This window comes from Gracilinanus agilis, chromosome 4 (genome assembly GCF_016433145.1).
Source record: "Gracilinanus agilis isolate LMUSP501 chromosome 4, AgileGrace, whole genome shotgun sequence".
NCBI lineage: Eukaryota > Metazoa > Chordata > Mammalia > Didelphimorphia > Didelphidae > Gracilinanus > Gracilinanus agilis.
Genome location: NC_058133.1, coordinates 165,698,160 through 165,723,671, shown reverse-complemented (window position 1 = coordinate 165,723,671; position 25,512 = coordinate 165,698,160). Strand labels below are relative to the sequence as shown.

The 25,512-nt window shown below is 51.3% G+C and overlaps 3 protein-coding genes across 3 annotated transcripts in view; 2 read left to right on the top strand and 1 right to left on the bottom strand.

Moving 5' to 3' along the window:
• The window catches only part of PEAR1 (platelet endothelial aggregation receptor 1), a 16,288-nt gene extending 10,360 nt beyond the window's left edge, over positions 1 to 5,928 (top strand). The window contains exons 10-18 of the mRNA XM_044676694.1: positions 698 to 823; positions 995 to 1,123; positions 2,384 to 2,512; positions 2,742 to 2,957; positions 3,467 to 3,555; positions 4,058 to 4,184; positions 4,564 to 4,629; positions 4,774 to 5,049; positions 5,360 to 5,928. Of these exons, the coding sequence (XP_044532629.1) occupies positions 698 to 823; positions 995 to 1,123; positions 2,384 to 2,512; positions 2,742 to 2,957; positions 3,467 to 3,555; positions 4,058 to 4,184; positions 4,564 to 4,629; positions 4,774 to 5,049; positions 5,360 to 5,511 (1,310 nt within the window). The 3' untranslated portion in view covers positions 5,512 to 5,928. The remainder of the gene's footprint in view (positions 1 to 697; positions 824 to 994; positions 1,124 to 2,383; positions 2,513 to 2,741; positions 2,958 to 3,466; positions 3,556 to 4,057; positions 4,185 to 4,563; positions 4,630 to 4,773; positions 5,050 to 5,359) is intronic.
• A 904-nt stretch (positions 5,929 to 6,832) lies between these two features.
• LRRC71 (leucine rich repeat containing 71) lies at positions 6,833 to 20,385 on the top strand. Its single transcript, XM_044675031.1, has 19 exons — positions 6,833 to 6,908; positions 7,009 to 7,122; positions 7,763 to 7,900; positions 8,853 to 8,993; positions 9,073 to 9,148; positions 9,708 to 9,785; positions 12,964 to 13,032; positions 13,232 to 13,391; positions 13,754 to 13,837; positions 13,921 to 14,019; positions 14,433 to 14,567; positions 15,299 to 15,395; positions 15,709 to 15,812; positions 16,610 to 16,709; positions 17,087 to 17,208; positions 17,499 to 17,608; positions 18,143 to 18,361; positions 19,518 to 19,761; positions 20,206 to 20,385. Exons 1-19 carry the CDS (start codon positions 6,833 to 6,835, stop codon positions 20,383 to 20,385), a joined length of 2,346 nt encoding a protein of 781 aa, XP_044530966.1.
• A 351-nt stretch (positions 20,386 to 20,736) lies between these two features.
• ARHGEF11 (Rho guanine nucleotide exchange factor 11) overlaps positions 20,737 to 25,512 on the bottom strand; it is a 157,958-nt gene continuing 153,182 nt past the window's right edge. The window contains exons 37-41 of the mRNA XM_044674084.1: positions 25,090 to 25,467; positions 23,711 to 23,806; positions 22,294 to 22,535; positions 21,951 to 22,140; positions 20,737 to 21,587 (exon numbers count right to left, since the gene is read on the bottom strand). Coding sequence (XP_044530019.1) covers positions 21,529 to 21,587; positions 21,951 to 22,140; positions 22,294 to 22,535; positions 23,711 to 23,806; positions 25,090 to 25,467 — 965 coding nt within the window. The 3' untranslated portion in view covers positions 20,737 to 21,528. The remainder of the gene's footprint in view (positions 21,588 to 21,950; positions 22,141 to 22,293; positions 22,536 to 23,710; positions 23,807 to 25,089; positions 25,468 to 25,512) is intronic.

The following is a 25,512-nucleotide window of genomic DNA, read 5'->3' as shown; positions in this document are numbered from 1 at the left end:
GGAAAGAAGGAAATAGAAAGAAAGAAAGGAAGAAAGAAAGAAACTAAGAAAGAAAGAAAGGAGGAAGGAAGGAAAGAAGGAAGAGAGGAAGGGAGGGAGGAAGGAAGAGAGGAAGGGAGGAAGGAAGGAAGGAAGTAGAAAGGAAGGAAGAAAGAAAAAAAGGAGGAAGGAAAGAAGGAAGGGAGGAAGGAAGGAAGAAAGAAAAGAGGGAAAGAGGGAGGGAGAAAGGAAACAACTGTATGACTTTAGGAAACAACAGTTAATGTTTCTCAGCCTGATTCTGCTAATCTGTTGGGAGGGTAGGCAAGATAACCTCAGTGATTCATCTTCATCTGTAAGCACTGTAGGAATTCAGAGGGACAATGTGGGTCTGTGGTTTGAACTGGTCAGACACGAATTGATGAAGGAGAGATTTGCCCTGGTCTCTGAAAGATGGGGTGGGGGGGCAAGTAAGAGAGGGAGGCAAAGGTCCCAGAAGTCTGCTGGGATGAGAGCTGTCTCTGAACCAAATCAGTGGACACTTGAGGGATAGCAGGTGTCTGACTTCCCACTACCATCCATGTCAAAATATTGCCTGAAGCAGGAAGATGGGGTGGGTGGGGGTGGGAGGCGGAGCAGAGAGGACAGAAGGCTCTAGGAAGGGGGATATATTTCTCTCCCCAACTGCAGCCCCTGACCTTCTACTGTTTCTCCCTAGCCTGCCAGCCTGGTCGATATGGCAAGCGTTGTGCTCCCTGCAAATGTGCCAATCACTCCTCCTGCAACCCTGTAGATGGAAGCTGTCGCTGCCATGCTGGGTGGATTGGCCCTGATTGTTCTCAGCGTGAGTTATAGTCAAGAGTGGGGGAGGAACAGAGGGGAGGCCACACAGAAAGAGCAACCCTCTGGGCTCAGGAGGTCCCAAATTCAATGGGGGATCCAATGGAGGAGAGTAGTATGACTCAGATTCCTGCTCTTGGCCTTTATTGGACTGGTTTCCTTTCTTCCCCTTTAGCATGCCCACTGGGGTATTGGGGCATCAACTGTGCTCTTCCCTGCCAGTGCCACAATGGTGGGCACTGCCAACCCCAGGAGGGAAACTGCATCTGCCCACCAGGCTGGACTGGACGCCTCTGCTCTGAAGGTACCAACAGAATGAATCAAATGTGTTTAAGGCATTTTGTAAACCTTTAAGTACTATGAACATGCTAGCTTTGATGATGACGATGATGATGATGGAAGGGCAGGGTAGGTTGTCATTTTGGAGAGAACATCTCATTTACTTTCTGTCTTGGAATTGATACTAAAAAGCAGAAGAGCAGTTAGAGGCTAGGCAATTGAGGTTAAGTGACTTGCCCAGGGTCACACAGCTAGGAAGTGCCTGAGGCTATATTTTAGCTTGGAAAAGCTAAACTCCTGATCCAATCTAGGGGAGACTCTGCACTGAACCAGTAGAGGAGATCCCTGATATGACAGTGCAAAACTAATGCATGTAGATACATAGTCATCAATATCATGTTAAACCAAAGATTATTAAGGTACAGAATATGGCCAAGGGCCAATGGATCAAATGGCCCACAGAGGGAGCAAGAAATGATAGCAATAAACTGAGAGTTAAGAGCCCTGAGTGTGAGACCTGCCTTTGCCACAAACTTGCTGCATGACCTCTGGCAAGGCAAGTCACTTATCTTCTCTAGCTTTCATTTTCCTCACCCATAAAATGAAGAGTCAAGATTACATGATCTCTGTGTCCCATCCCAATCTGAAATACCCTTTGTTTGCCCTGTTTGCCTCAAAAGATGGTTGTGGTGGTCAAATGATTGTGGCTCTTTTGTCCCCCCTCTTAAACAAAATTTAAATTGATATCTTACAAAATTCTTTTTAAAAATTTCAAGTTCCAAATTCTCCAGCCACTCCTGTGCACATTGAGAAGGCAAGCAATGATAACTGATCTTTTCTTTAGCATTTCTCACATTTGCCTCAATATCTGTCCCCTCTGCCTCCCAGAGAACCATCCCCATAACAAATAATCTTCTTAAGGAAAAAGAGGGGGCAGGGAATGACAAAACTGATGAATACATTAAAAACTATGTGGAAGGACCTCCCACCTCTGCAAAGACATAGAGTGGGGCGTCTTCTCCTTGCTGTTCTCTGGAGCCATGTTTGTTTTTTATATTTCGCATTATTCGCTTCTAATTTTGTTGCGGTTGTTCTTTGTGTGCTCACTGTTGGGATTGTTGTGCAGCTGTTTTCTCTTCTCTGCTTCACTCTGAATAAGTTCATGCAGAACCTTCCGGACTTCTCTTTCTTCAGCACATTCACCATTTCTTAGGGCACACTCATCTTCCATTACATTCCCAGACCACAATTTGCTTGGCCATTCATTTCTTTGCTTATCCTCTAGGTTGCCCTCCAGGTACGTTTGGTGCCAACTGCTCCCAACTGTGCCAGTGTGGGCCTGAAGGACAGTGCCAGGCTGAAACAGGGGCTTGTATATGTCCACCAGGTCACAGTGGTGCCCCCTGCAAAATTGGTGAGTGTCCCTGATTTCTCCCAGGGCAAAGTTGGGGGGCTAGGGGTGGTTTCTCCTATTCAATTCAAAACCTAATTGTATGACACTTACTTGTTAAGTACTGAGGATACAAAGACAAAAAAATGATGGCAGTCCCTGCCCTCAAGGAACATACATTCTTCTACTCTCTCTGTTCTTAGCAGTACAAGGGAATGCCCACTTACTGCTTCTTGTCTCCTTTCTTGTCCAGGGAACCAGGATCAGCCCTTCACCATGGTGCCCACCCTGCCAGTGACATATGACTCTCTGGGAGCCGTGATTGGCATTGCAGTGCTGGGGGCCCTGGTGGTGGCCCTGATAGCACTATTCATTGGGTACCGACAGTGGCAGAAAGGCAAAGCACACCAGCATCTGGCTGTAGCCTACAGCAGTGGACGTCTGGATGGCTCTGAATATGTCATCCCAGGTGAGGGTTAGGAATCAGGGGCACAGGAAGACATGGGACATTCTGAGTGTAGAGAAGGCCCAAGAAGAGGGCACAAAAGCCAGTCTCTGTACTTAGGAGACCTGAGATCAAATCCTGCTTGGCCACTCTCTTCCTTGGTGACTTTGGCTGGATTACTTCCATTCTCTGAGTCTGTTCCCTCATGTGCAAATGGAGACAGGGTCTGTGCCAGTGTTTAAAGATCCCCTCCTGCCCTCACATTCTCTGACTCATTCCCACTCTGTACTGAGACATTCTTTACCTGTGAAACGTAAAGGCAGAGTGAACAGAATGGGTAAGAGAGGCTGGGCAATGGGATCTTGGATTTGGGTCCCTCTGGTTGCTTCTCTTCCATCCTAATAGCCATGGATCATAAGCTTTCCCTCTGCCCCCTACCCAGGGAAAGAGGTTGCTCTCTATCCTAGAGACTGCCTCATTCCTGAATTTGGATTCTGACTCTGTCCCTCCTCTGATTCTTCTGTCTTGCCCAGATGTCCCACCAAGCTACAGTCACTATTACTCCAACCCCAGCTACCACACACTGTCCCAGTGCTCTCCCACTCCCCCACCCCCCAACAAGGTCAGTGCCTCGGGAAAGGGAGTTGGGGGTGGGAGGAAGGCATCATTGGGTTTAGGATTTGGGGAAAGCTGGAGAAGAGGAGCAGGTTGAGAGGAGGAGGGGGGCAAGGGTGGTGAGAGAACTGGAGACCTTGTAGGAGGATCAGTCAAAGCAACTGGGCATGATTAGCCTGGAAAAGACTGAGAGGGAAGAAGATTATAGTCTAGCTGTTTCTGAAGACCTGTCATGTAGAAGAAGGGCTATATTCTTGTTCTTCTTGTCCCCAGAGGGTAGATCTAGGAGCATTGGCTAGAAGTTTGTGGTCGGCTCTGGCTGCCCCATGTTTTTCTCATAATTGGAGCCCCAGAGGGAAATGGGCCATGGGCATCTTGAGTAGAGACCGAATGGTCTCTTGTACCGGATGTTACAGGAATTCCATTAATATATAGGTTGGACCAGGGGACCTTTTCTTCTCTCTGGTTGTCTTGTTATTCTTATAATGCTGGGTTCACTGCCTTCCCAGGTGCCAGGCACTCAGCTCTTTGCTAGCCTCCAGGCCCCAGAACGCCCTGGGGCTTATGGGCAAGACAGCCATGCCACTCTGCCTGCTGACTGGAAGCACCACAAGGAGCTCCCTCCTGGGCACCGGGGTATGGGATTTTATATACCTGGGGATTAAGTAGGGCTGAAGGAAGGGTAGATATGGGAGAAACATCCTATTATGAGTCCATGGGATTCCTCTCAGCCTGAGTGAGGGAGAAGGGCATCTGTATATCTGGGAGCCTCTGAAGGAGAAGAGTGGGGATGTCCTTTCCCATTGTGGCAGCATGGGTGGAGGTGAAGATCTGAGTCAGGTAGAAGATCCTAGCTTTCTTCCATACTAATGGGAAAGTCCCTTCCTTTGGGCCTCAGTTTTTTCCTCGGTAAAAGGTAAAGAGTTGGACAGCAATGATCTCTAAGATCCCTTCCAGTTTTCAAACCAATGGCTGTCTAAGCTGGGCCCTGACAGGGGTCCGTCCCTTTCCTTAGGGCGAGGTCTATTGGATCGTTATAGCTACAGCTCTGGCAACGGATTGGCACACCTGTATGGTAAAGGTAGGCTCAATGGGAAGAGGGCAGAAGTGGGTGGGTAGCAGGGATTCACTTACCAGATGGACAAAAAGACATTGAGAGAAGGCAGCCCTACTGGACACCCCGGGGTCCCTCCTTCTGCTCAGCCCAGATCTTCCTCCTCCTCAGGGCCCATCCCAGAGGAGGGGCTGGGGGCCAGCATAAGCTCCCTGTGCAGCGAGAATCCCTACGCCACCATTCGGGATTTACCCAGCCTTCTGGGGCCTCCCAATGAGGGCAGCTACATGGAGATGAAAGGTCCTTCGTGCGCTGCCGCTGAGACATCTGGGGAGCCCAGTCCACCCCGCAGGCACGTGCTCCAGCCCCGGCAGAGTCAAAGACTTCGAAGGCCAGACAGCCAGAGGGACAGTGGCACCTACGAACAGCCCAACCCGCCAGCCCCGGGTGAGAAGAAGGATCACTGTCCCAGCCAGACAACGACTACCATGGGGTGGGGGTGGGGAGGGACCGTAAAGGAAAGGCCTGGAGAATTTACTGGGAAGTTTTTATGGGTCGGGGTTGTGGGTCCTTAGGGCAGGATTAGCTCTCTGGAAGGAAGTAGACAGAGAGGGGGGGAGGAGAGAGATTAGGAGGAGGGGAGGGTAGAAAGAAGGAGGAAGAGTGAAGGAATGATGGAAATCGATTAGGAAGACCCAGAGTGGAGGGCTGGGATACAGGCCTCTCATAGCTCCCCTGGCCCTCTTCTTGTCTCCAGACTTCATCGCTGGGGGTACGCTGCCTCCCATCCCGCCAGGTCTTCCTCCCGGCCACTACGACTCACCTAAGAACAGCCACATCCCGGGACACTATGACTTGCCCCCTGTTCGACACCCTCCCTCGCCCCCGAGGAGGCGACAGGATCGTTGAAGAGACTGGGTGGGGGGGCATTCCATTTGGCTAGTCCCCCTTCCCCCCATGACCAGGCCCAGAAACTGAGGAAAGACTCAAAGAGTCACACATCTTCCCCTCCCTTCCCCTTGGGTTATTAGGGAGAGAGCCATTCCTGGAGGGGAAGAGGTCCGGGGATGCCCGGGTTCTGAAACCCTTCCCCGGTGCCCCCTCCTTGGAGGCAGCCCTCGGATGGCTGAAGAGAAGAGGATCTGGAAGCCAGGATTTCTGGGTCCCAGGAGAGTAAGCGGAATCACTATGAAGCGTGGGGGACTGGAGGGCAGGTCCTCCTCCTGTTCTGCTAACTGTTCCCCAAGCCTTTACAGCTCCAGCCTGGGATTCCTCGGTGGGGAACTCTGTCCCGTGTCTGTAAATAAAGTTGTTGGATTTCTCGTGGTCCTGAGCATCTTTGATTCGGAGGAGATTCTAGGCTCTGGCGGGAGGGAGGACTTCGGGGCTTCTTTTTTATGAAAAATTAGGTAAACTGGGTTAAGTAACGAGCCCAGGGTCACACAGCTAGTAAATGTCCGAGCCCAGATTTGCACTCAGTTGAGTCTTCCTGAGCCGGCTCCCTGGAGTTAACTCATTAGCTGTTTAATTAACTGAGTCTCCAAGCCCCTTCACAGATAAATCGATCTGAGGTCGATCGATACTCAGAGCATCTCACGGGCTGGACAGTTCTCCGCTGCCCAACTCCCTGCTTCTCAGCAACACCCCTGCCTTGGGGACCCAGAAGAACCTAGTGGTCAGCTCCACTGGGTCCGGGAGCTCAGCGGAATAGACACGCATGCGCTCTGAGGCAGAGGCTCGCCTGGCGCTTCTGGCTCCGGAGCGCCCTCTGCAGACCACGCGAGCGACCTGCAGTTGTCTCCAGGCCTTCCCGCCCTCCCTAGCCCAAGCCCCGTTGTCTTGGAGAGAAAAGGACGCTCAGAAGCCTGAGGTGCAGGTCGAGAAGGCAAAGGGTGGATCTCTTCCAAATTCCGATTTCCAGAAAGAGCTCCGTCCCCTTTTCTCCAGTTTCCCCGACTTCATCCCGGTCCCCTCCTCGCTCTGACCCCCCATCCAGACTAATCCAGCCCCCAGCCCGCCTGCCCCCAGTTTTACGGCGCCTCTCCTCCAGCGTCCCCCAGGCCCGAGTCCTCCCGCCTCTCCCAGACGCTACCCCTTCAGGCTTTCCCCCTTCCTCACTAACCTCCCAACTATCTATTCGCTTCCACTCCAAAGCCTAGGCCCCCTACTCTTCGGAGACTACCCAAGTGCGGCTATCTAGGGTGAGTCTCGATTGAGTTCCCCAGCTCGGATGGGCATCGATCGGGCTGTCGGGCTGCCACCCAGAGACAGTGGGGGAGATGAGAGAGAGTGTGGAGGGACCCAGGGTGGGGAGAGAGGGAATGTTCGGCTCTCTTGGAGGGAAGTGAAATTTAATTTTTATGAGGGTGGGGTCAGCCGGGTCGCCCCTCCCCCACATTTTCCCAGGGTCCAAAAACACCGACAACCTGAAGCGACTACCGAAAAAGGGGGAGAGGGTAGTGAAGGAGAAACCACCGCCTGTCTTACCCCCTGTGGGGGAGGAGGAGCCCAAAAATCCAGGTATGACTCCAAGGGGAAAAGAGGGAAACAATGTGCACGCAGTGAATTTGGAATCAGAGGACCTGGGTTCAAATCCTAATTATACCGAGGAGCTAGCTGTGTAACTTCTCTACTCCTTCATCCATCTTTGGGGGAAAGGGCTGTTTATAAAGAAACAGAAGGGACAAGGGTAGGGAATGAAGAGACAAGATAGGAGCGTGGGGTGTGGGGGGAGGTAGGTAGATGGTTCAATAGATAGCCGTGGAGGAAAGACAGGCGGTCCTGGGTTCAAATTTGACCTCAGACACTTCCTAGCTGTGTGACCCTGGGCAAGTCACTGAACTCCCACTGCCTAGACTCTTCTGCCTTGGATCCAATACACAGCATTGATTCTAAGACGGAAAGGAAGGGTAAAAAAAAAAAAAAATTAGCGAGGCAGGGGTAAGGAAGCTCTAGACTCTGAGAGGATGGGATTGGGCAGGGGAACGAAGAAACAATGGGACAGGGAGGAAATGGGAAGCCAAATCTGAGCTCCCCAGTTTATTCGGGAACTGAAATCGGGATTCCCCGGGCTTTGTCGTCTCCTGGTGGACGCGCGGCGCCATCGCAGGGGGTCCCGGCTGATCCCCATCCCCCCTGCCCTCCTCCCTTCGTCCCTCAGAGGAGTACCAATGCGTGGGCATCTTGGAACAGGACTTTCTCGAACTCTGCACTCGTTCGGGATTCACCGACTTCCCCAAAGTCGTTGTCCGCAATCACGGCCGCTCCGCCTCCGCCACTGCCACCGAAAAGCCCCCGGGCAAGTGACCCCCACCCCCACCCCCACCCCCGCGCGTTCCCAAGGGTCTCTCGCCGCCATCCGATCTCCCTCGGACTCTGACCCAGGCTCTCTATCCCACCGGTCCTGGAGGCCCGGGGTGTGCCGGGAGCGAGCCCCTAGAGGGAGAAGCGAGGATTGCAGGCGCTATGGAAATCTCAGTGATGGTGAAGACGACGAGGGGGAGAACTTTCTTTAGTATTTACCCATCTTTCTTGCCCATGCAGCAGTTTGGGAAGACAGGTCCCCCTAGGCTCCTTCCTCAACTTTTTTTTTTAATTAACTCTCACCCTTCCACCCCCAACTCTTACTTTCTATTTTAGAATCAATCTAAGAGATTCTGGGTGAAGCGACTTGCCCAGAGTCACCCAGCTAGGAAGTGCCTGAAGTCAAATTTGAACCCAGGACCTCCCAACTCCAGGCGAGGCTCTCCATCTACTGTGCTCCCACTGTGCTCCCTTATTCGCCCCTTTCAACTTTCTTCTAAGTTTTCTTCTTTACATCCTCAAATGCTTTTTAAAAAAAATTAAACCCTTCCCTTCCCTCTTAGAATCAATACTGTGTATTGGTTCCAAAGCAGAAGAGAGGTAAGGGCTAGGCAAGGGGGGTTAAATGACTTGCCCAGGGTCCCAAACGTTCTGCATCCTGGGGTTACCCCAAATTCTTAGAGATTTGGTGCTTGCCACTTTTAGGAGCCTGGCACAGTGAGGCAGGGGCCTCTGCCCTTCTTTGATCCTCTTCACTGACAGATGTGTAGAAGAGGTGATGGCACTCCACTGTCTCTCTGGTCCCTCGCTGCCTCAGTCTAGGAACCTGGGAGCCTCAGATAGACTCATCTCCTTCAGGCATCCCTGAAAAGGCTGAGGGTGAGACCGGGTGGAGGCCGAGTGGGGGAGGGAGGTCCGATTGAGACCCCCTCCCCACATGTCCTCAGGGGAGGAACAGCGGCCCTCTGCCACCTGTAGCCAAAACAGCCTCCTCCAGATCGAGACCAAGTATGCCTTCTTCCGGCCCACCATCCAGGTGGACCTGGAGCAAGAGGACCCCAAGTTGGTTCGGGAAATCTTCATTCGAGGTGAGCCTCTCTTCTGGGTCCCCTGCCCCAGCACTCGGGACTCTGCCTCCAAGGGCTTCAGCCTCCTTTCTTCCTGCAGGTTGGAAACTGGCAGATCCACTTCTGGGCATTCTCTGCAAGTGTCTGCCCAGTCTCACCCAGCTGCAGGCCATCAAGTGAGGAGGGGGCCCTCCGGGAGAAGGGAGCAACTGAGGGAGAAGAGGGTTGGGGAATATGGGGGAGTGGGGAAGTTCTAATCCTGCTCTTACTATTTATAGGCCTCTGGGCAAGTCTGTTAATCTCTGTTAGCCTCAGATTCCTTACCTGTAAAATGGGGACACCTACCACCCCCCCAGGTTGTTGTGAGGACCAAAAGAGATGGTTTCTAAAGTGCTTTGGAAACTTTTAAGGGCTCTATAAGTGCTGCCTAGTTATTTTGTGAAGCAATGGGACTCCCAGGCAACAGAGGAGATGGAGAGAGAGGTGCTGGGGGACAAGGAGGGACACCTCGAGAGGGTGGGCCTGGTGTACTTTCTGGGAATATGGGACCCTGGGGAGATGCTGAGGGGGGAGGAGAGGAGGAAAAAAAGAGGGACTTGGAGGGAATATCTAGAGGGGATTTGGGAAGGAAATTCTGTGCCTATAGTGAGTAGGGAAGGGACTATCATGCTTGGGTTCTAGGTTGCTGGGTGTCTGAACTGACAGTCTTCATCTGTCCCCCCCCTTGTACCCCAGCCTGTGGAAAGTGGGGCTGACTGATGAGACCTTGACCGTCTTAATTACCCTCATCCCAGCTTGCTCCTCCAGTCTCAAGTAAGCACAAGAGGACTGGGAGAAGTCCTGTCCTCCAAGGCTCTGGGTAGATTTGGGGTGGGGCAAGGGAGAGGGGCTGGGAACTGTGGGCAGGTGAGGGGAGGGCTGCTAGCACTTTTCCTTCACACATCTTCTCTAAGAAGACCTGGGTTCAAAGCCTTACTTTTCTCTGAGCTTCAGTTTCCTGATGATTGGACCAAATGACCTCTGATGCTCTGCTCTGTAGGCTCTGAAAGAAACAAGCTCCTTCCTTGATCGTCCCTTCTCTTTTCCCCAACACATACCTGACTACTGGGTAGGAAATCTCTTCCTTCACACAGGAAAACCTCAAGTCCAGTTTACTTTTTTTTTTTTTTTAATTTTAAACCCTTAACTTCTGTGTATTGACTTATAGGTGGAAGAGTGGTAAGGGTAGGCAATGGGGGTCAAGTGACTTGCCCAGGGTCACACAGCTGGGAAGTGTCTGAGGCCGGATTTGAACCCAAGACCTCTTGTCTCTAGGCCTGACTCTCAATCCACTGAGCTACCCAATTGCCCCCTTCAGTTTACTTTTACAGAGAAGGAAAATGAGGCCTGGGGGCGGGGGTTAGATGTTAGAGGTTTTTAATTTGGTTTTATCTTAAAGAATTTTTCCTAAAAAGGTGAGATGAAACAGAAAATACCCTTGTGGGAGAGTTTACAGAAGACAGTCACACAGATCCCTCCTAGATCCTTGCCTCCTTGCTTGTCCTATTCCCTGTAGGGGGGTGGATCTCTGGGCTTTACCCTTGACTCCTGACCCAATTATCCTTCCTTCAGCTTGAGGATTTTCCAGGTTGGAATCTCAGGGAGTTTTGCCTTCTCTTGCTCCCAGTTCATTTCACATTTCCGCCTGAAGCCTAAAGGCTGGTTCTTCTCAGACAAGACTGTTAAATCATAAAACATAAAGACATGTTAAGTCATGAAAAGCACTCTGGACCTCCCTGGGTCTCAGTTTCTTCATTTGTAAAATGAAGGTTTTGGGTTAGATGTTTTCAGCTCTAAATTGATGATCTTAAAAAATTCATCAGAGATAATGAAATCTAAAAGAGTCTAGAACAGGGGATTCTTAAACCTTTTTTATATCCTGAATCCCTCTGGCATCTGGTGAAATCTCTGGACCCATTCTTAGAATGATTTTTAAAAAATCACAAGGGTACATGTAAAACCCAGTGGAATTATTAATCAGCTCCAGGAAGTGGGTGGGGAGGAGGGGAGGGAAAGAACATGAATCATGGGAAAATATTCTAAATTAATTAATTAATTGAAAAAAAATAATAAAAATAAATCAAGAAACCCATAAGGGAAGGAAATCCTAAATTTCAGTTAGATCAGTGAAAAAGATTATGTAATTTTCTTAACAATCAAAGTTTCTCAGACCTCCTAAAATCTATCCAAAAACTGGTCACTTGAGTGTTCATGGACCCCAGCTTAAGAACCCTAGGATGGGAGGACAATGAGAGTACCAGGCCTGGTTTGGGGAAGACCAGGGTTCAAATCTAGCCTCAGACCCTTCCTAGCTCTGTGACCCTGAGCAAGTCACAACTCTGTTGGCTTAGCACTTGCCCTTCTGTCTTAGAGTTGTTACTCAGACAGAAAGTAAGAATTTTATTTTAAAAACTAACTCCCAGATCTAAGAGAGAGAAGAGAAGAGAGCCCAGAACATTGTTACTGTGGTGTTAAGTCAAGAGATTTAGGTTCTAGTCCCCACTCTGGCATAAAGTAAGCTGTGTGACAGGTCTTTTGGCCTTAGTTTTCTCATCTGTAACATGGGAATAATAACACATTGTCTTGTGCCTAGTGAGAGAATGAATGAGGAAATTCATTCACAGTAAATAAAACATAAAAAATGGTTTTAAATGAAAAAATGCAAGAGAAAGATTAGTTTTAATACTTTGGCAGTCTTTTTATTCTCATTTTCTATTGATTCAACTTCATTTGCCTATGAGAAATTCAGTGACGTGTCCTGAGCCTATAAATGGGCACTACTAGTCCTGGCTCACGCTCCCTTGCCAAAGGCCTTTGGTGTAGGTGGCTCACTCCCTGCAAAGGCCTTTTCCTCCAATCTCTCCGCCTTGGGACATAAAGATGAGCTGCCTGACTTTGGAGCTCTCCCAGAGAATTACTGTCCCTGGGACCAGCCTCATCTAGGGAAGGGGGATGGACAGCAGCCTAGAGGGGAAGATGGACACGCTAGTGTGCCACAAGTGCATCCCTGGAACATGCAGTGATGTGGGAGCCTCTAAAACTTTCTTTTTCTTTTTTTTTTAAACCCTTACCTTTGGTCTTAGAATTGATACTCTATATTGGTTCTAAGGCAGAAGAGTGGTAAGGGGTTAGGCAATGGAGGGTTAAGTGACTTGCCCAGGGTCACACAACTAGGAAGTGTCTGAGACCAGATTTGAACCCAAGACTTCTTGTCTCTAGGCCTGACTCTCCATCCACTGAACCACCCAGCTGCTTCCTCAGATATACTTTAACAGGGTCTCAGTAAAGTCTGAGAGTCAGGCTAACTGGGTTCAAATCCCATCTGGTGACCCTGGAAGAACCCACTTAATCTTCCTGGGCCTTAGTTTCCTCCTATGGAAAATAAAGTGTTGGCCTAGATGGCCTCAAAGGTCCCTTCTTAGTTCTAGAATGATGGTCTTAAAGTGTCTAGGCAGGGGGAAGAATTTGAGTCCTGCCAGTCTCTGGTAGCCAAGGAATTCCAGGGGCTAGAAGGGAGCTCCCGGCTCTGACACTAGAGCTCCACTCCCATCCCACCTCCAATCATTTGTAGTACAGTATAGTCAGAGGAGCTGGGTTCAGATTCCGAGAATGTGACCTCAAGCTTCTCCCTAGGTCTGTTTCTTCATCTGTGAAATGGGAGCTTTGGGTTAGGTGACTTCTTTTGGCTGGAGATCCGCGACCCACTGAAGTACAAACCAGACTCGACTTTTCTTGAAATTTCACCTCCTGTTAGGCCGTTCTTAGCCCTCCTCGGTTGTCCCTTCTTGACTCCTGGCCTCTCCCACTTTGCCTCTCCCACAACACTCACCTTCCCCCGGCAGGAAAATGCGCCGGGCTTCTGGGGGTTTGCCAGGACCCCAGTCCAGGGCTGCCTGGCTTAGGGGCTCCCTTTCCCTCCTCCACTTTGGCTGATCTCCCCAATCCCTATCAGGAAGGTGTCTCTGGAGGGAAACCCCATTGTGGAGCAGTCTTACCACAGGCTCATGGTCCCGGAAAGCACGTGAGCCTCCGCCCTTCTCCCACGCCCCATCGGGGCTCCCATTTTGGGAGAACTCTGCCTTTTCCTCCCTCCTGCCTCACCCACCCAGCTCGTGTCCCACACCTCGGCCTGGGCCCCTTCCAGTCCCGCCCCCTGGGCCCCCCTGCCGCCCTCTGAGGCCCGTCTCCGAGGCCTTCCCTCGCCCATCTCCTTCTACCAGCATCATGCACTTGTCCCTGCGGAACAACAAGATCGACGATCACGGGGCCCGGCTCCTGGGCCAGGCGCTGTCCACGCTGCGCACCAGCAACCGCACTCTGGTCTCTCTCAACCTGGGCTACAACCACATCGGAGACGAGGGTGCCAGCCACATCGCCCAAGTGAGGGAGCAGCGCACAGCCGGGATCCGGGGAATGGGGACGGGAGGGGGTGCCCGGACTGGGCAGAAGAGCCCCGGCTAGGGGCCAGGGGAAGGGATCCAGGGGCTGAAGGGGATGACCCTGGGGCTAGAAGGGAAGGCTTGGGGGCAGCCTAGAAGAGGCCGGGAAAGGGTTCGGTGGGTAGGGAGGGAGCGAGTGGGGTAGGGCAGAGCTGGAGTGTCCCGGGGACCAGAGGGAGTGTGTGGGAGATGGGGCTCTTGGAGACAGGAGGGAGGGGCCGGGAAAGCAGAGGAGAACCCCGCCCCCCATCCGGGGAGGGGGTCTGTCTCAAGTCCCCATCGGTTCCTCTCTCCCTACCTCAGGGCCTGAGGCTGAACCGCTCCCTGCTCTGGCTGTCCCTGGCCCACAATCGAATCCAGGACCAGGGCGCAATGAAGCTAGCCGAGGTGGGTGGGAGCGGGGGTCCATCCTGGGGGAGGGTGTTTGTTGGGTGCCAGAAGAACCCTGACCTTCTCCCCGACGGCCTTAGGTCCTGCAGCCTTTCGAACTAACACACATTGAGGTGGTGGAACGCAGGCGACTAATGCTCGAAAAGGGGACTCAGGGATCCAGAATCCTAAGGGGATCGGTGAGGGATCCAGCCGGGCCCAGCCTTCGCTAAATCAGTGGCAGGCCCTCGGGGCGGGATGGCCTGCAGCGGACCGCCTCATTCTCCCTCCCACGCCTACGTGGCTAGTTTCCGATGCCCTGCCGCACGCCTGCATTCTTCTTTCATCCCATCAAAACGTCCCCGTCGTCCCTTTCTCCTCGAAGCCTTTAGAACTGGCTTTGGACGCCTCTCGTACCCCGTGCCCTCCGCGTGCCGGTTTGTGCCCTCTCCCCGGCCCATTCCTTCCTCTGTGTAACAAGGCACCCGGCCATCTCCTCTAACCCACGCTGAGACCGGGGCCTGAGCCCGGGGCGCTGGGGAGCCTGCTTGGTCCTCTCCTCTTCCCGAGCGGACGGAGCGGGGCGCTAACGGCCTCGGGGCCCTTCCCACAGCCCACTTCCTCCCGCCACGGAGAACGCGACCGAGACAAGGGTCAGCTGACGCAGGGGACTGGCAGCGCTGTGGCCATCGACAAGCTGCAGCCACCCAAGACCGCCAAAGGTGCAGCGGGCAAGAAGAAGGAGAAGGTCTCTCGAGCTGGGTAGAACGGCGGAGGCCGGGAGCGGAGAGGCTCGGAGCGCGCCTCTGCGGGTGTGGCTGGTCCAGGGGAGGGAATGCCGGGAGGGAGCAGCAGCAGTCAGGGGAGGCCCAGGAGGAAGGAGCTTGTCCAGGGGTCGCAGGGAATACTTCTCATTGGTTACAGCCCCTGGGCAATAAGCTTATTTTGTTTTTTTAGGTGCACAAACATGGTAAGCCCCAAAACTTCATTCCTTTCATACTGAATAGAAAGTGCTACTACATTTAATTTTTTTTTTTAACCCTTACCTTCCGTCTTGGAGTCAATACTGTGTAGTGGCTCCTAGGTGGAAGAGTAGTAAGGGTGGGCAATGGGGGTCATGTGACTTGCTCAGGGTCACACAGCTGGGAAGTGGCTGAGGCCAGATTTGAACCTAGGACCTCCTGTCTCTAGGCCTGGCTCTCAATCCACTGAGCTACCCAGCCGCCCCCTGCTACATTTACTAAAAGCTAAGGAATTCAAGAGTAAAAAAGGTGGGAGCCCCTGGCCTAGGTGGAAAGACAGTTGGACTAGTCCTGGAGACCTGGGTTTGAATCTAGCATTTTTTAGCTTCCAAGGCCCCATTTCTGGTTTCTTAGATGGGGAGGACGGCACTTCTGCTGCCTACTTTGCAGGGTTGTCCTATGTGCTTTCTAAGTTTCAAGGGTGAGTCCTTAGGATCACCTTCTTCCCCAACTGCAGCAAGAAGCAGCCAAGAAAGAGGAGAAGTCGGGGTCGGGGACATCTCCCACACAGACTACCCCAAAGAAGGAGGATACCAGCAAGGCTGGTAAAGGCAGTGAGTATCTTCCCCGGGAGGCAGGACGCCCAGGGTCTGGTCTCCTGGAGTAAGGAGAGGGCTGTTCTCCGGTGGGGCCTCCCCCACAACTCAATCAGCTCCCCGTCTCTGAGCCTCTGGTATCACCCCCTTCGGGAGCCCAGAGAGGATTTAGCAGCGGTCACACCTACTGCCCTCATCCTCGCCCAGACTCCTCTGGACTCGCCTTCTAAGGGCCCAGAGAGCGGCCTCTGTCCCTTCATCTTCTCAAAGGGGCGGAGGCAGCGCTCGCACATCTAGGACTTCACTTCTGACCACTCTCCCCATCCGTCAGAGGTGACCATCCCAGAACAGAAGCCTGGTCGGGGAAAGGGAGCCAAATTGGGGCCCAAAGAGAAGCGGAGTACACTCGCCGAGTCTGAGGTGATTCAGGAAAAGGTTGGGAACATGATTGCTCCTGATGGGGAGGGGTGTAAGTAAGCACCCATCACCTCCCTGGGCTACTAACAGCAGGAACCCCAAGGTTCTGCCGCAGCTCTCCTCCCTCCCTTTCTTGTCCTCTCTCGACCACTAGCTAAGTTCCTGCACCCCATCCTCGGCCTTCTGCAGGGAACTAGCAGCTTTCCTACACACCCTCTCCTTCAGCCTATTTCAGTTTCAATCTTCCTCCCCTTTCACCAAGATCCACATTCCACCATTGGGTACATCTCTCTGGCCCGGCTCCGTGGCTGGAGGGAACAACCATGGTCTTCGCCTTTCCACTAATTCCACTTCAAGATGGGGAGGCCCATCCCTTCCCCCTCCTCCGCTACCCTAGGTTAGGGGGACAAGGAGCACTATTATTTGTGTCTGGCTAGCCACAGAGATGTGAAGACCGTCGAATGAGCCCCCAAACCTTCCCTTTTTCCTAATTCCCATCCACATCATCTGCCAATTTTAGGAACATTTTCTGGACTGACTTCCTTTATCACCTCTGCTTCTCCCCCCCTCATCTTCCCATGCCTGATAGCCAAAGGTATCCTGCTCTTACCGCCTTCTGGATCCTGGGGTGCACCTTGTCTGTCACATCAGAATCTGAACTTCCCAAGAACTGAGCCCCATCATTTGCCTTTCCCTAGTTCTCTCCAGAAGCACCAAGGAGGCCATCCTGCCCAGAGGAGGCAGTTCAAATGGGCCAAAATGACCGCTTGATAATCCTATCTCTTGCTCCTTGTTCTGACCAGGTAACTCCGGAGCCTACCGAGATCCTCAATCCCCTTCTAGAGCAGACGGAGCATCGAAATGGGAAGGTTTACTTGCCAGGAAACAAAGTTCTTATGCACCTCAATCTTATCCGTAAGTACAAAAACCTCCCCCGACTTCCTAAGGAAGAGGTTCCGTATCCATTTCTGGCACCTCCGAAGCCAGTCGCCACCAAGAGGGACAAAAGAAGTCTTTCTTCCTTACTCCCCGCCTGGAATTATCCATGAATAAACTATGCAGAGAGCCATGCACGCAGGGTGTGGGGGATCAAAGCTTGAGGCTGGAAGAGCATGGAAATGGAGAGCTAGAAGGAGACTTGGGAACAAGGTACACAAGCAGCCAGCAGTAGTTCTTTGGGATTAAAGATGACCAAAAGGGTGAATGAGGTGTGAGAAGTGGACCTAAATTGGGAATAACTGGGGAGTAGGGAAGCCCTGAGAAGTACCTTCCCTTTTCCTTTATGTCTTCAGGGAATCGAATCACAGAAATGGGTCTGAAAGGCTTCCTCGCTGCTGTCCAATATCAAGTGAAGTTTACCAAACCCAAAATTCCAACTAAAGGACCCACCGGGTTGCTCACACTGATGCTGTGGGTGAGCCTGAATCCATTCCCAGCCCTGGAATACTGCCACTCTTGGTCTTATTCTAACCTCAAGAAAGGAAATGCTATTCGTGGTTCAGGGACTCCCGATTTATGTTGAAACCCTTCCTGTCACCAATCTCCATTGCTCTTGCTGTGGGGTCAGCTCCTTTCTACTCACTTTTTAAAACTCTATCTTCCATAATCCTATTTCGTTATACTCCCATCACAAGGCTTCACTCCTGGGAAATACGTTGAACTTAGATTTAACCAAACATCTTTCTCCTCCCCTTTCTGTATTAGAAAAATTCCTTTCCTCCACAATGTGAGACCTACAACATGATCCAGGACATGATGCTTCCTCGAGACCCCATTTCCAAGAATAAAAATGAAGAAGGCTTATCCACTCAGGGGTGAAGAACTAACAACCCGAATCATCTGTGGGGCAATAATAAACTTCTCTTTGTATCTTTGTTTCTGAGGATCTCCAAACACTTTTTATTAGAGCCTTGCCTGTTGCTTTGGGGCCAGTGAAGCAGTATTAGCACAGTAGGACTTGGGATAGCCTAGACATGTCTGGGCTATGTGAGAGAAGCAAACCATGCCATAGGAGGATTAGTGGAAGGCTTTGGGGATGTGTAGCTTGGAAGAGAAAATTGTAGGAGAACATGATAGTTGTGTTCAAGTATTTGAAAGAATGTCATATATTCTGCTGGGCTCCAGAGTACCGAAAGAAAAGCTCTCTAACCATTAGAAATTCCAAAACCATGAGAGCTGTCCCAGAGCGGAATAGGCTGCTTCATAAAGGAGCAAGGATCTTCAGAGCAGAGGCTGGCTGGGACCGTGCAGGGGTTCCAGTTCAGGTCCTGGCTGGACTAGACCTCTGAGATTCTTTGGACAGATGATCCCTAGGGATCCTGCCAGCTCCAAACTGACTCTGAACACAGCCCACACTATCTGCTGCTCTCCCCGAGGGTGCATATATTAACCTCTGCTTACACAATAAGCCAAGGTGCCTTCACCCCACGAGCCCCTCTCCGGCTGCAGAGGGGCAGAAGCTCTGGCACCTTTGTCTGGGGAGGCTCTGCTGACGGTATTCACGATAAAGGAGTTCAAGAGCCTGAATACCCTCCTCAAGGAGACATGGTCATTCAGAAGGAGGAAAGGTTGGGGGCAGCTGGGTAGCTCAGTACATCGAGAGCCAGGACTAGAGACAGGAGGTCCTGGGTTCAAATCTGACCTCAGACACTTCCTGTCTGGGCAAGTCACTTGACCCCCATTGCCCACCCTTACCACTCTTCTGCCTTGGCGCCAATACGTAGCATTGATTCTAAGACGGAAGGTGAGGGTTTTAAAAAAAAAAAAAAGGAAAGGCTCCGGCTCAAAGCCACTTTCTGCCCTACTTGGTAATCCAGCTAGGACTTTCTGAGCACCTACTGTGTGCCAGGCATTGTTCCAGGGCTAGAAAAACAAAACTGACCCTGCTCTTGGGGAGGGCATCCTACAGGGCAAGACAACGGGTGCACAGGTAAGAACATCTGAAAGGATGCTCGTGCTTGGGGGCTTGGCGTATCTATAAAAGGTGAGAAGATGCAGACCGTGCCAGAGGAGCATTCGCTGAAGGAGCAGCTTGGAAGAGAAGACTTAAGGTGGATGTGACAGAGGACACCAACAGAATAGTCTGCAAGACCTGAATGAGACACATTCTGGAGGGGAAGACTAAAGTGTGCTGAGGAAGAAGAGCACGTCGGACAAGAGGGACAGCCCGTGCCAAGGGGAGGGAGGAAGGGAGAGGGGAAGGAACGGAGAAGTCAGAGCTGGACTATGGAGGGTCCCCTCTTGCCATCTTGATTCTATGCCACGATAGACGGGATCCAACAGAACTATGGCCCTCGCCCTCCTTTGTAACTCTTCCGATCTTCTCCCTCGCTCGCCCGTGTCTCCTCCCATCTTTCCCAGCACCGACATCCAGAACTGTCCAGGGGGACGTCGCAGTGTCTGGTGTGGCATCTCCAGGGATCCCCAGGGTACGGCCAGGCCTAGGATGCCTGCCTGGCAAGCCCCGGGAGAGCTGCGCTTGCCTGCAGACTTATAGAATAACGCAAGTCCTGCTTATTTAAGGTCCCTCTACTCTGCGGGACCTCGTCCCCGCTCTGTGCCAGTCATTCTGAAGACTCCGCAGACTTCCCTGGAGTTCTGGCGGTTCCCCAGCGTCGCTCCTGTTCCATTCTGGGCAAGCACGCTTGTTCCTAAACAGACTCCGGCAGGCCTTTAGTCCTGAGCCCCCCCCAACCTTTTCTGCGGCTCCCCAACGTGCTTCAGGGCTGACCAGGCCAGACGCAGTCCCACAACTCTGCTTCTGCTTACGGTGTGCGATGCTTCCCTGCCCCCTTCACCCTCTTTGGACAGCCTCTCCTCTCCCCATTTTAACGTGCCTGGAACAGTAGATCTTGAGAGGCGGGAGGGACAGCAGGGCTCACTCACAACAACTCCCTTTCAAAGGTCCAACGAGAAAAAGCAGAAAAGGGTGGAACTAGGAGTAAAACAAGTGCAGGCCTTTTTACAGGCATGTGAATTTACTTTACACGCCATTTCCCATTCCCCACTGCCTGCAAATCACACGTCAAACTCCCAAGTTTGACATGACATTCAAGGCTACTCACCTCTCTGACCCCCTGCCCTGGAAGCAAGACTGAGTCCCTGTTCCAAGGCACAAGAGTTAGGTTATGGGAGTTAAGTGACTTTCCAGGAAATCTGAGGCCAGATTTGAACCCAGGACCATCTGTCTCCAGACCTGGCTCTCTAGCCCGTCCAATCCTATCTTTAGCATGATTTAAAGGGCGCTGGGCCGGGGGCGACCTGGACAAACCCCCCCCCCCAATCTCCAAGTTTCCGTTTTGTCCTCTTTAAGTGGGATTCCCAGCTGTACGAGCTGAGGCTCAGATGAAATGATGTATGTAAGATGTTTTAGGAATTTTAATGTGCCACATACATTTCAGTTCCCTTTCAGGGAGCCTTCCAGCGGCTCTTCCAGCCCCAGCGAATCCTTCGTCTCTCCCAACTCCTGCCACGTGGCTCAGCTTTCCGAGCGCCTCTGAGAGCAGGATCCTCCCTACGGGAGCCGGGAAGCTCGGCCCGGGCCGCTCTCAGCCTCCTGGTCCCATCTAGAAGTCTAGAGGCTGCGAGCTGAGTTTTTGGAGGCACTTGCCAAATTTAGACCTTCTTTAAGGCTTGAAACTGCCCGTGCACGTGAAGGGCTGCGTCTGTGAGAGCCACCTGGATGAGAAGGGTGATGTAAGAGCAGGCCTTCGGGCAGGAGGTCCTCCCCACTACTCTCCCAGGAAAAGCCTACTCCAAGAATCACACACCACAACTGGAGAATATTTAAGTTTTCTTAAAAAAAAAAAATCTTAACCATAAAAGGAAAATAAAAGATTATACATCATTTTAAACAGCAGTCATTTCCATATCTATTTTATATATTATATATTTATATATTTTATATATATATATATTATATATATATATATACACCTAGCACAGTGTGTATATTCTATTAATTTTTAAAGGAAGGACAGATATTATGGGAGCTCACGGGAAGATGCCCTCTGGGGGTGGGCCCCGTCCCTAATGCTCGGCTGACTTCCTTTGTGGGTGTCGGGGCGCCGGCCTCTCCTCTGCTGGGAGAGCGGTAAGGAGCTCCGGGAGTGGATCCCCGGGCGGCGTTTCCCCGAGGAAGGTGGGCCAACCTGCCTGGCTCTTCCTGGGAGGCTGAGCGGAGCCGGCACTCCCATTCCGAGCCCCTTCCAGCCTTCCCCCGGCCCCATCTCAGGAGCAGAGGCCTAAGAGAAGTTATTTACAAGAGCAAAGACGCACATACAATACATACATATTTATAGAAAACCGAAATGGCGAGGGGGAGGGAGCGGCCTTGGGGGTCCTAGGAGAGGGGATGGGGGGGAGAAAGTGCATTTATACAGACGACTCCATCTCTCGCTCAAACGTACAGATGTGATAGTCAAGCCTGCGAGGTGCGCACACATATACACATATGTGTACAGACACATGTTCAGGGAAGGAGAGGGGCCTCTCAGATGCAATCAGCATGCAGAGACTTGAGGCTCGAGTGAGGGGTAGAAGACAGCAAACTTGACTGAGATTTGAATGGAAGAAGCAACATGCGTGGAGCCAGGTATCCGGCTCCCTCTCAGACCTGGCTTAGATTCTAGTTCTCCCCGCAGGACTGAGGTTTGGGGTCTTCCCTCCTGTGCCCCCTGCCCTGGGGCAGTCCCTGAGGAGGCGGGGAGCCAGAAAGCCTTGGGGGTGTCCATGATTAAAGTCCCAGTGAAATGGCTATATCCGCTGGACTGTCTTCTAGAAGGCTGTCAGGGTCTGTAGAAACAGGGAGAGGGAACGGAAAGAAGAGCTGAGATGGGGACAAGAGGACAGGAGGACGTCTGTCCACACAGACGCCTCCCATGTATTTGGCCCAGCAACTCCCACTGTAAAGTTCGATCCCTGCAGCCCTCCCCACTCTGCCTCCTTCTCTGGACAGCCAGTGTCCTTTCAGAGAAGAGGCTGTGAATCTAACTTTTTTCAGGCTTATCTCCATGGCAAAGAGGCCTGGGTACCTCCAGAGAAAAAATGAGGAGCTACTCCCCTTTATATTCCTGTTGTTCTTCATGCACCCCCCACGTGTTGTCTTTTGAGCCAGGGCTAGACCTTGGGAAAGACACGGAAGCCCGCGGTACTCACCAGCCGCAGGGCCTGGTCCCTGCTCGTGCCTATCCTTGGAGTATGAAGAGACGGACTCGTTGGCTGGCGGTGAAGGGGGGCTCTCAGTCCACTTAGCTGCCTCTGAGCAGAGGCCACCCACAGGTGTCGTGCCACCAGATGACTCTGCCCCCAAGGACTTTAGCAGCTCCCGGTGGGCAGTCTCCATGTCCTAGAAGAATGTTTGGGGTAGAGTGGGATAAATGAATACTGCTCAAACCCCTTCCATCCACAAGCCCCTTAGAGAAGAGGGTGGTTGGAAGTGTGGGTCTGCTGGGGCCCAGAAGGAAAAGCCTTATGGTGGCACCCAAGCACTCCCTCTCACCTTAAGCCTGTTGAGTTTGAGTGTGAGCTGCTCGATGGTCCGGAAGATCATGCCCACATCCCTGAGGGCTAGGCTGGGAGCCGAACTCTGACCCCTTCTCTCATTTCCACCACCTCCCTGGTGCTCAGGCTCTGTTGGGGAGGAATGGGGGACATCTTGCTGGGAGGAGCTCCTGGCTATGTCTGATGGGTCCGTGCTTGATTCTGGGGGTCCAGTTGGCATACTGACATAAAAACAGTTTCCTGTTTCCCATGGCAAGAGGCAGAGGGATAGAGATTACTAGTCAGGAGTACACAGTGAGTGGAAAGACATGCTTCCCCTCCCTATTTCCTCTGTTCGAATAAGCCTAGAGAAGCAAAAGAACATCTCTAACCAATATTCCCTCTCCTATAGCCAAATAACTGGGGCTTTATACAGCTCCCCAAGGTGTAGCTCTTTGAAAGGAAAGGACCAGACACAGTAGAGTAGGGACGGGACAGCTTGTCCCCTTCTTGTACAAAGTCTTTCAAATACCCTTCTTGGAGTAACTCATGCCTTGTGTATTAACGGTCCATTATGATGAGTCTCTCACGGGTTAGTTAACATCTCACTTTCATGCAACTTATTCTGTACTAAACCCAACTTAGGGAAGAAATAGTCTCTTGGTAGGGTTGGCTGATGCTTGAAGTGAGAGGAAGATGGAAGAAAAAAAAGGTTGTAGATCACCTCAACTGGAGACATGAGAAGAAGGTGATTTAACTCAAAGTTCTGAGGGTGAGGGACTGGGCTGGGACATCAAGGCAGTGGGTTGGATTTAAAACCATAATTAAAAACAAGATAGCAGCTCTTGCTAGCTGACTTCACTGCAGGAGATTGACATTTTCCCTCCATTTCTTGTTCCCTTTATATCCTAGCAGACAGACTCAAAGTAGGTCCGACTGTTACAAGGGGAACCTAAGAAAGTAGAAAGAGTCCAAATCACTATCTACCTTCACTATCTGATATCTGTGGTTCTTTAACCAGCCCATTTTAATGATGGTAAGAAAGGGTGGGAATGGGTGGCTTTAGTCAGGTAAGGTACAAAGATGAGTCCATGCTAGTATTATTTTTCTGCCTCCCTTTCCTGTATTTTATCTAGTTTGGACTTCTCTTGTCTGTGAAGGAGATTACTTGGTTTTGGATGTGTGGTTTTTCAAAGGTGGAGGTATGGGCCAAAGGTCAGCATGTCAATCCTTCTTAACCCATGCAGACCTTCATCTGACCATTACACCCTAAAGAGCTGGTGGCTGGGGTCTAACTGGATCTAAGTGGCTCTGAGGAATTAATTCAGACAATAGTTCCTTGCTCCCACCTGGCTTTCCTTGCAGGCTCTTCACTTTTGCCCTTACTCAGTTTTCCCTACCCCTTTTGCAGCTCCAAAGAGAATCACATATGTTACCCGCGGCATTAGGTCCGCCTCCAGCTTCTGGTGGCTCAGTTTCTGATTTGCCACACTCTGGCAATGCAGGGACAGCATTGCTGCCTGCCACCTCAGCTGCACCACCACCACCATGGAGGAAATCGAGAAAAAGAGAAAAAAGAGAGAAACAAGAGGGGGGAGAGGAAACAGAGAGGAGAGAGGAAAGAGGAGAGGGAGGAAAAGGAAAAAGAAGAGAAGGGGAAGGAAGAGGAGAGAGAGAGAGCGAGAGCGCGAGAGAGCGAGAGAGCGAGAGAGCGAGAGAGCGAGAGAGCGAGAGAGAGAGAGAGAGAGAGAGAGAGAGAGAGAGAGAGAGAGAACAGAGACAGGGAGAACAAAGAAGGTGGGAGAAAAAAAAGGGGAAAAAGTTAAGAAAGAACAAAGTAAACATAAGATCATACATGATTACACCCCAGGGAATTGGAGAGAACTTTCTACCGATTCACCAAGAGAGAAAATATGAAGACTGTCAGTTCCCAGAGACCTCAGAGAGAAAGAATGAATCCTAGGAGAATAAATTTGGAATCCTAATGGAGTAGGGGCTTGGAAACTGGGCTGGTCTTGAGAATCAAACTGATGGAAGACTTAACAAAACAAAAATCAGTATCTCTCTCCCAACGCTACTTGGATCCCACATCTTCCCTGCTGAAGATCTTACAATGGCTATTATCAGAACTCTTTTCAGACCCAAACTCTGCAGTCCGGCCTCTCTCCTTTATGTTGTTCAAGGTGGTAAACCTTTTCTTAGCTGGTTTTTCCTGCATCTTATTTTCCTTAGCCTTTAAAAATCCACAAAGTTCCCCTTCCCTTTCCTCTTGCATCCTTACAGATTTCCTTCCTTCCTTCCTTGTTCTACATTTCCGCAGTGGCCTGACTTTGAATTCCCTTCCCATCCAGTGTCCTGTATGTCCTACTCCTCCCCATCTCCTTTCAGTGTCTACTGAGTTTTGGTTGGAAGGTTTGTTCTTTTGCTCTCTGTATTCTATCTCCCCAACAAGAATAAGGGTCCCCAGGGGACAAAAGTCTCTTGTTAGAATAGACTTTTCCTCTCATTAACCTAGAAGCAGATGAAGGCTGAAGCCAGGTCTCCTCTATCAAGCTTGGAGCTTTCTAAGGACAGAGATCTTTTCTATCTTTTGTCTTCTAAGTCTCCCTTCACCATGTAGGATAGCATATAGGGTGCTCAAGATGGGCATGGGAAAGAGAAAGGCAGTGTTTTGGCAAGCTTGCTTCAATCCCATTTAACGTAACCATCTATCTGTGAATGCACTGATGTGTAAGGAACGATCTTAGGTGCTCTCAGGTTTTCTGGTTCTCTGACCCCTCGATTTACAGTTAATTTTTTAAAAAATCACGTTTACCTTTCCTTACTACTTTGTAACCTCCAACAGCCTCTGTGGTAGGAGGCTCTTCAGTAATGTCTTTGTCCAGTTCTGGGGGCTCCCAGATTCCAGAGTTTCTGGCTCTTGGGGGCAGGTGCTCTAGGGAACTCAGGGCTGCATCATCTAACTCCCCTGTCTCTAGTTCCATCCGGCTAGTCATCTGCCCAAAGGGTGCAAGGTTATTTCCTTCCATCCCAACTGGCAGCTGCCCAGGAGAACCTGGGTCCCAGGGGTGGGAGGTGATTCCTATGACAGATGGTGTAGGCGTGAGGTCATCTTCTGGCTCCACGGTAGCTCTGGACTCTATCGTATGAATAGGCAAAAGGCTCCACAGGATCAGGTGCCGAAGAGTCTCCACTGGAGGGTGAAAATAAAGCTGTTGTTTCTGGGAAACTCCCCTTA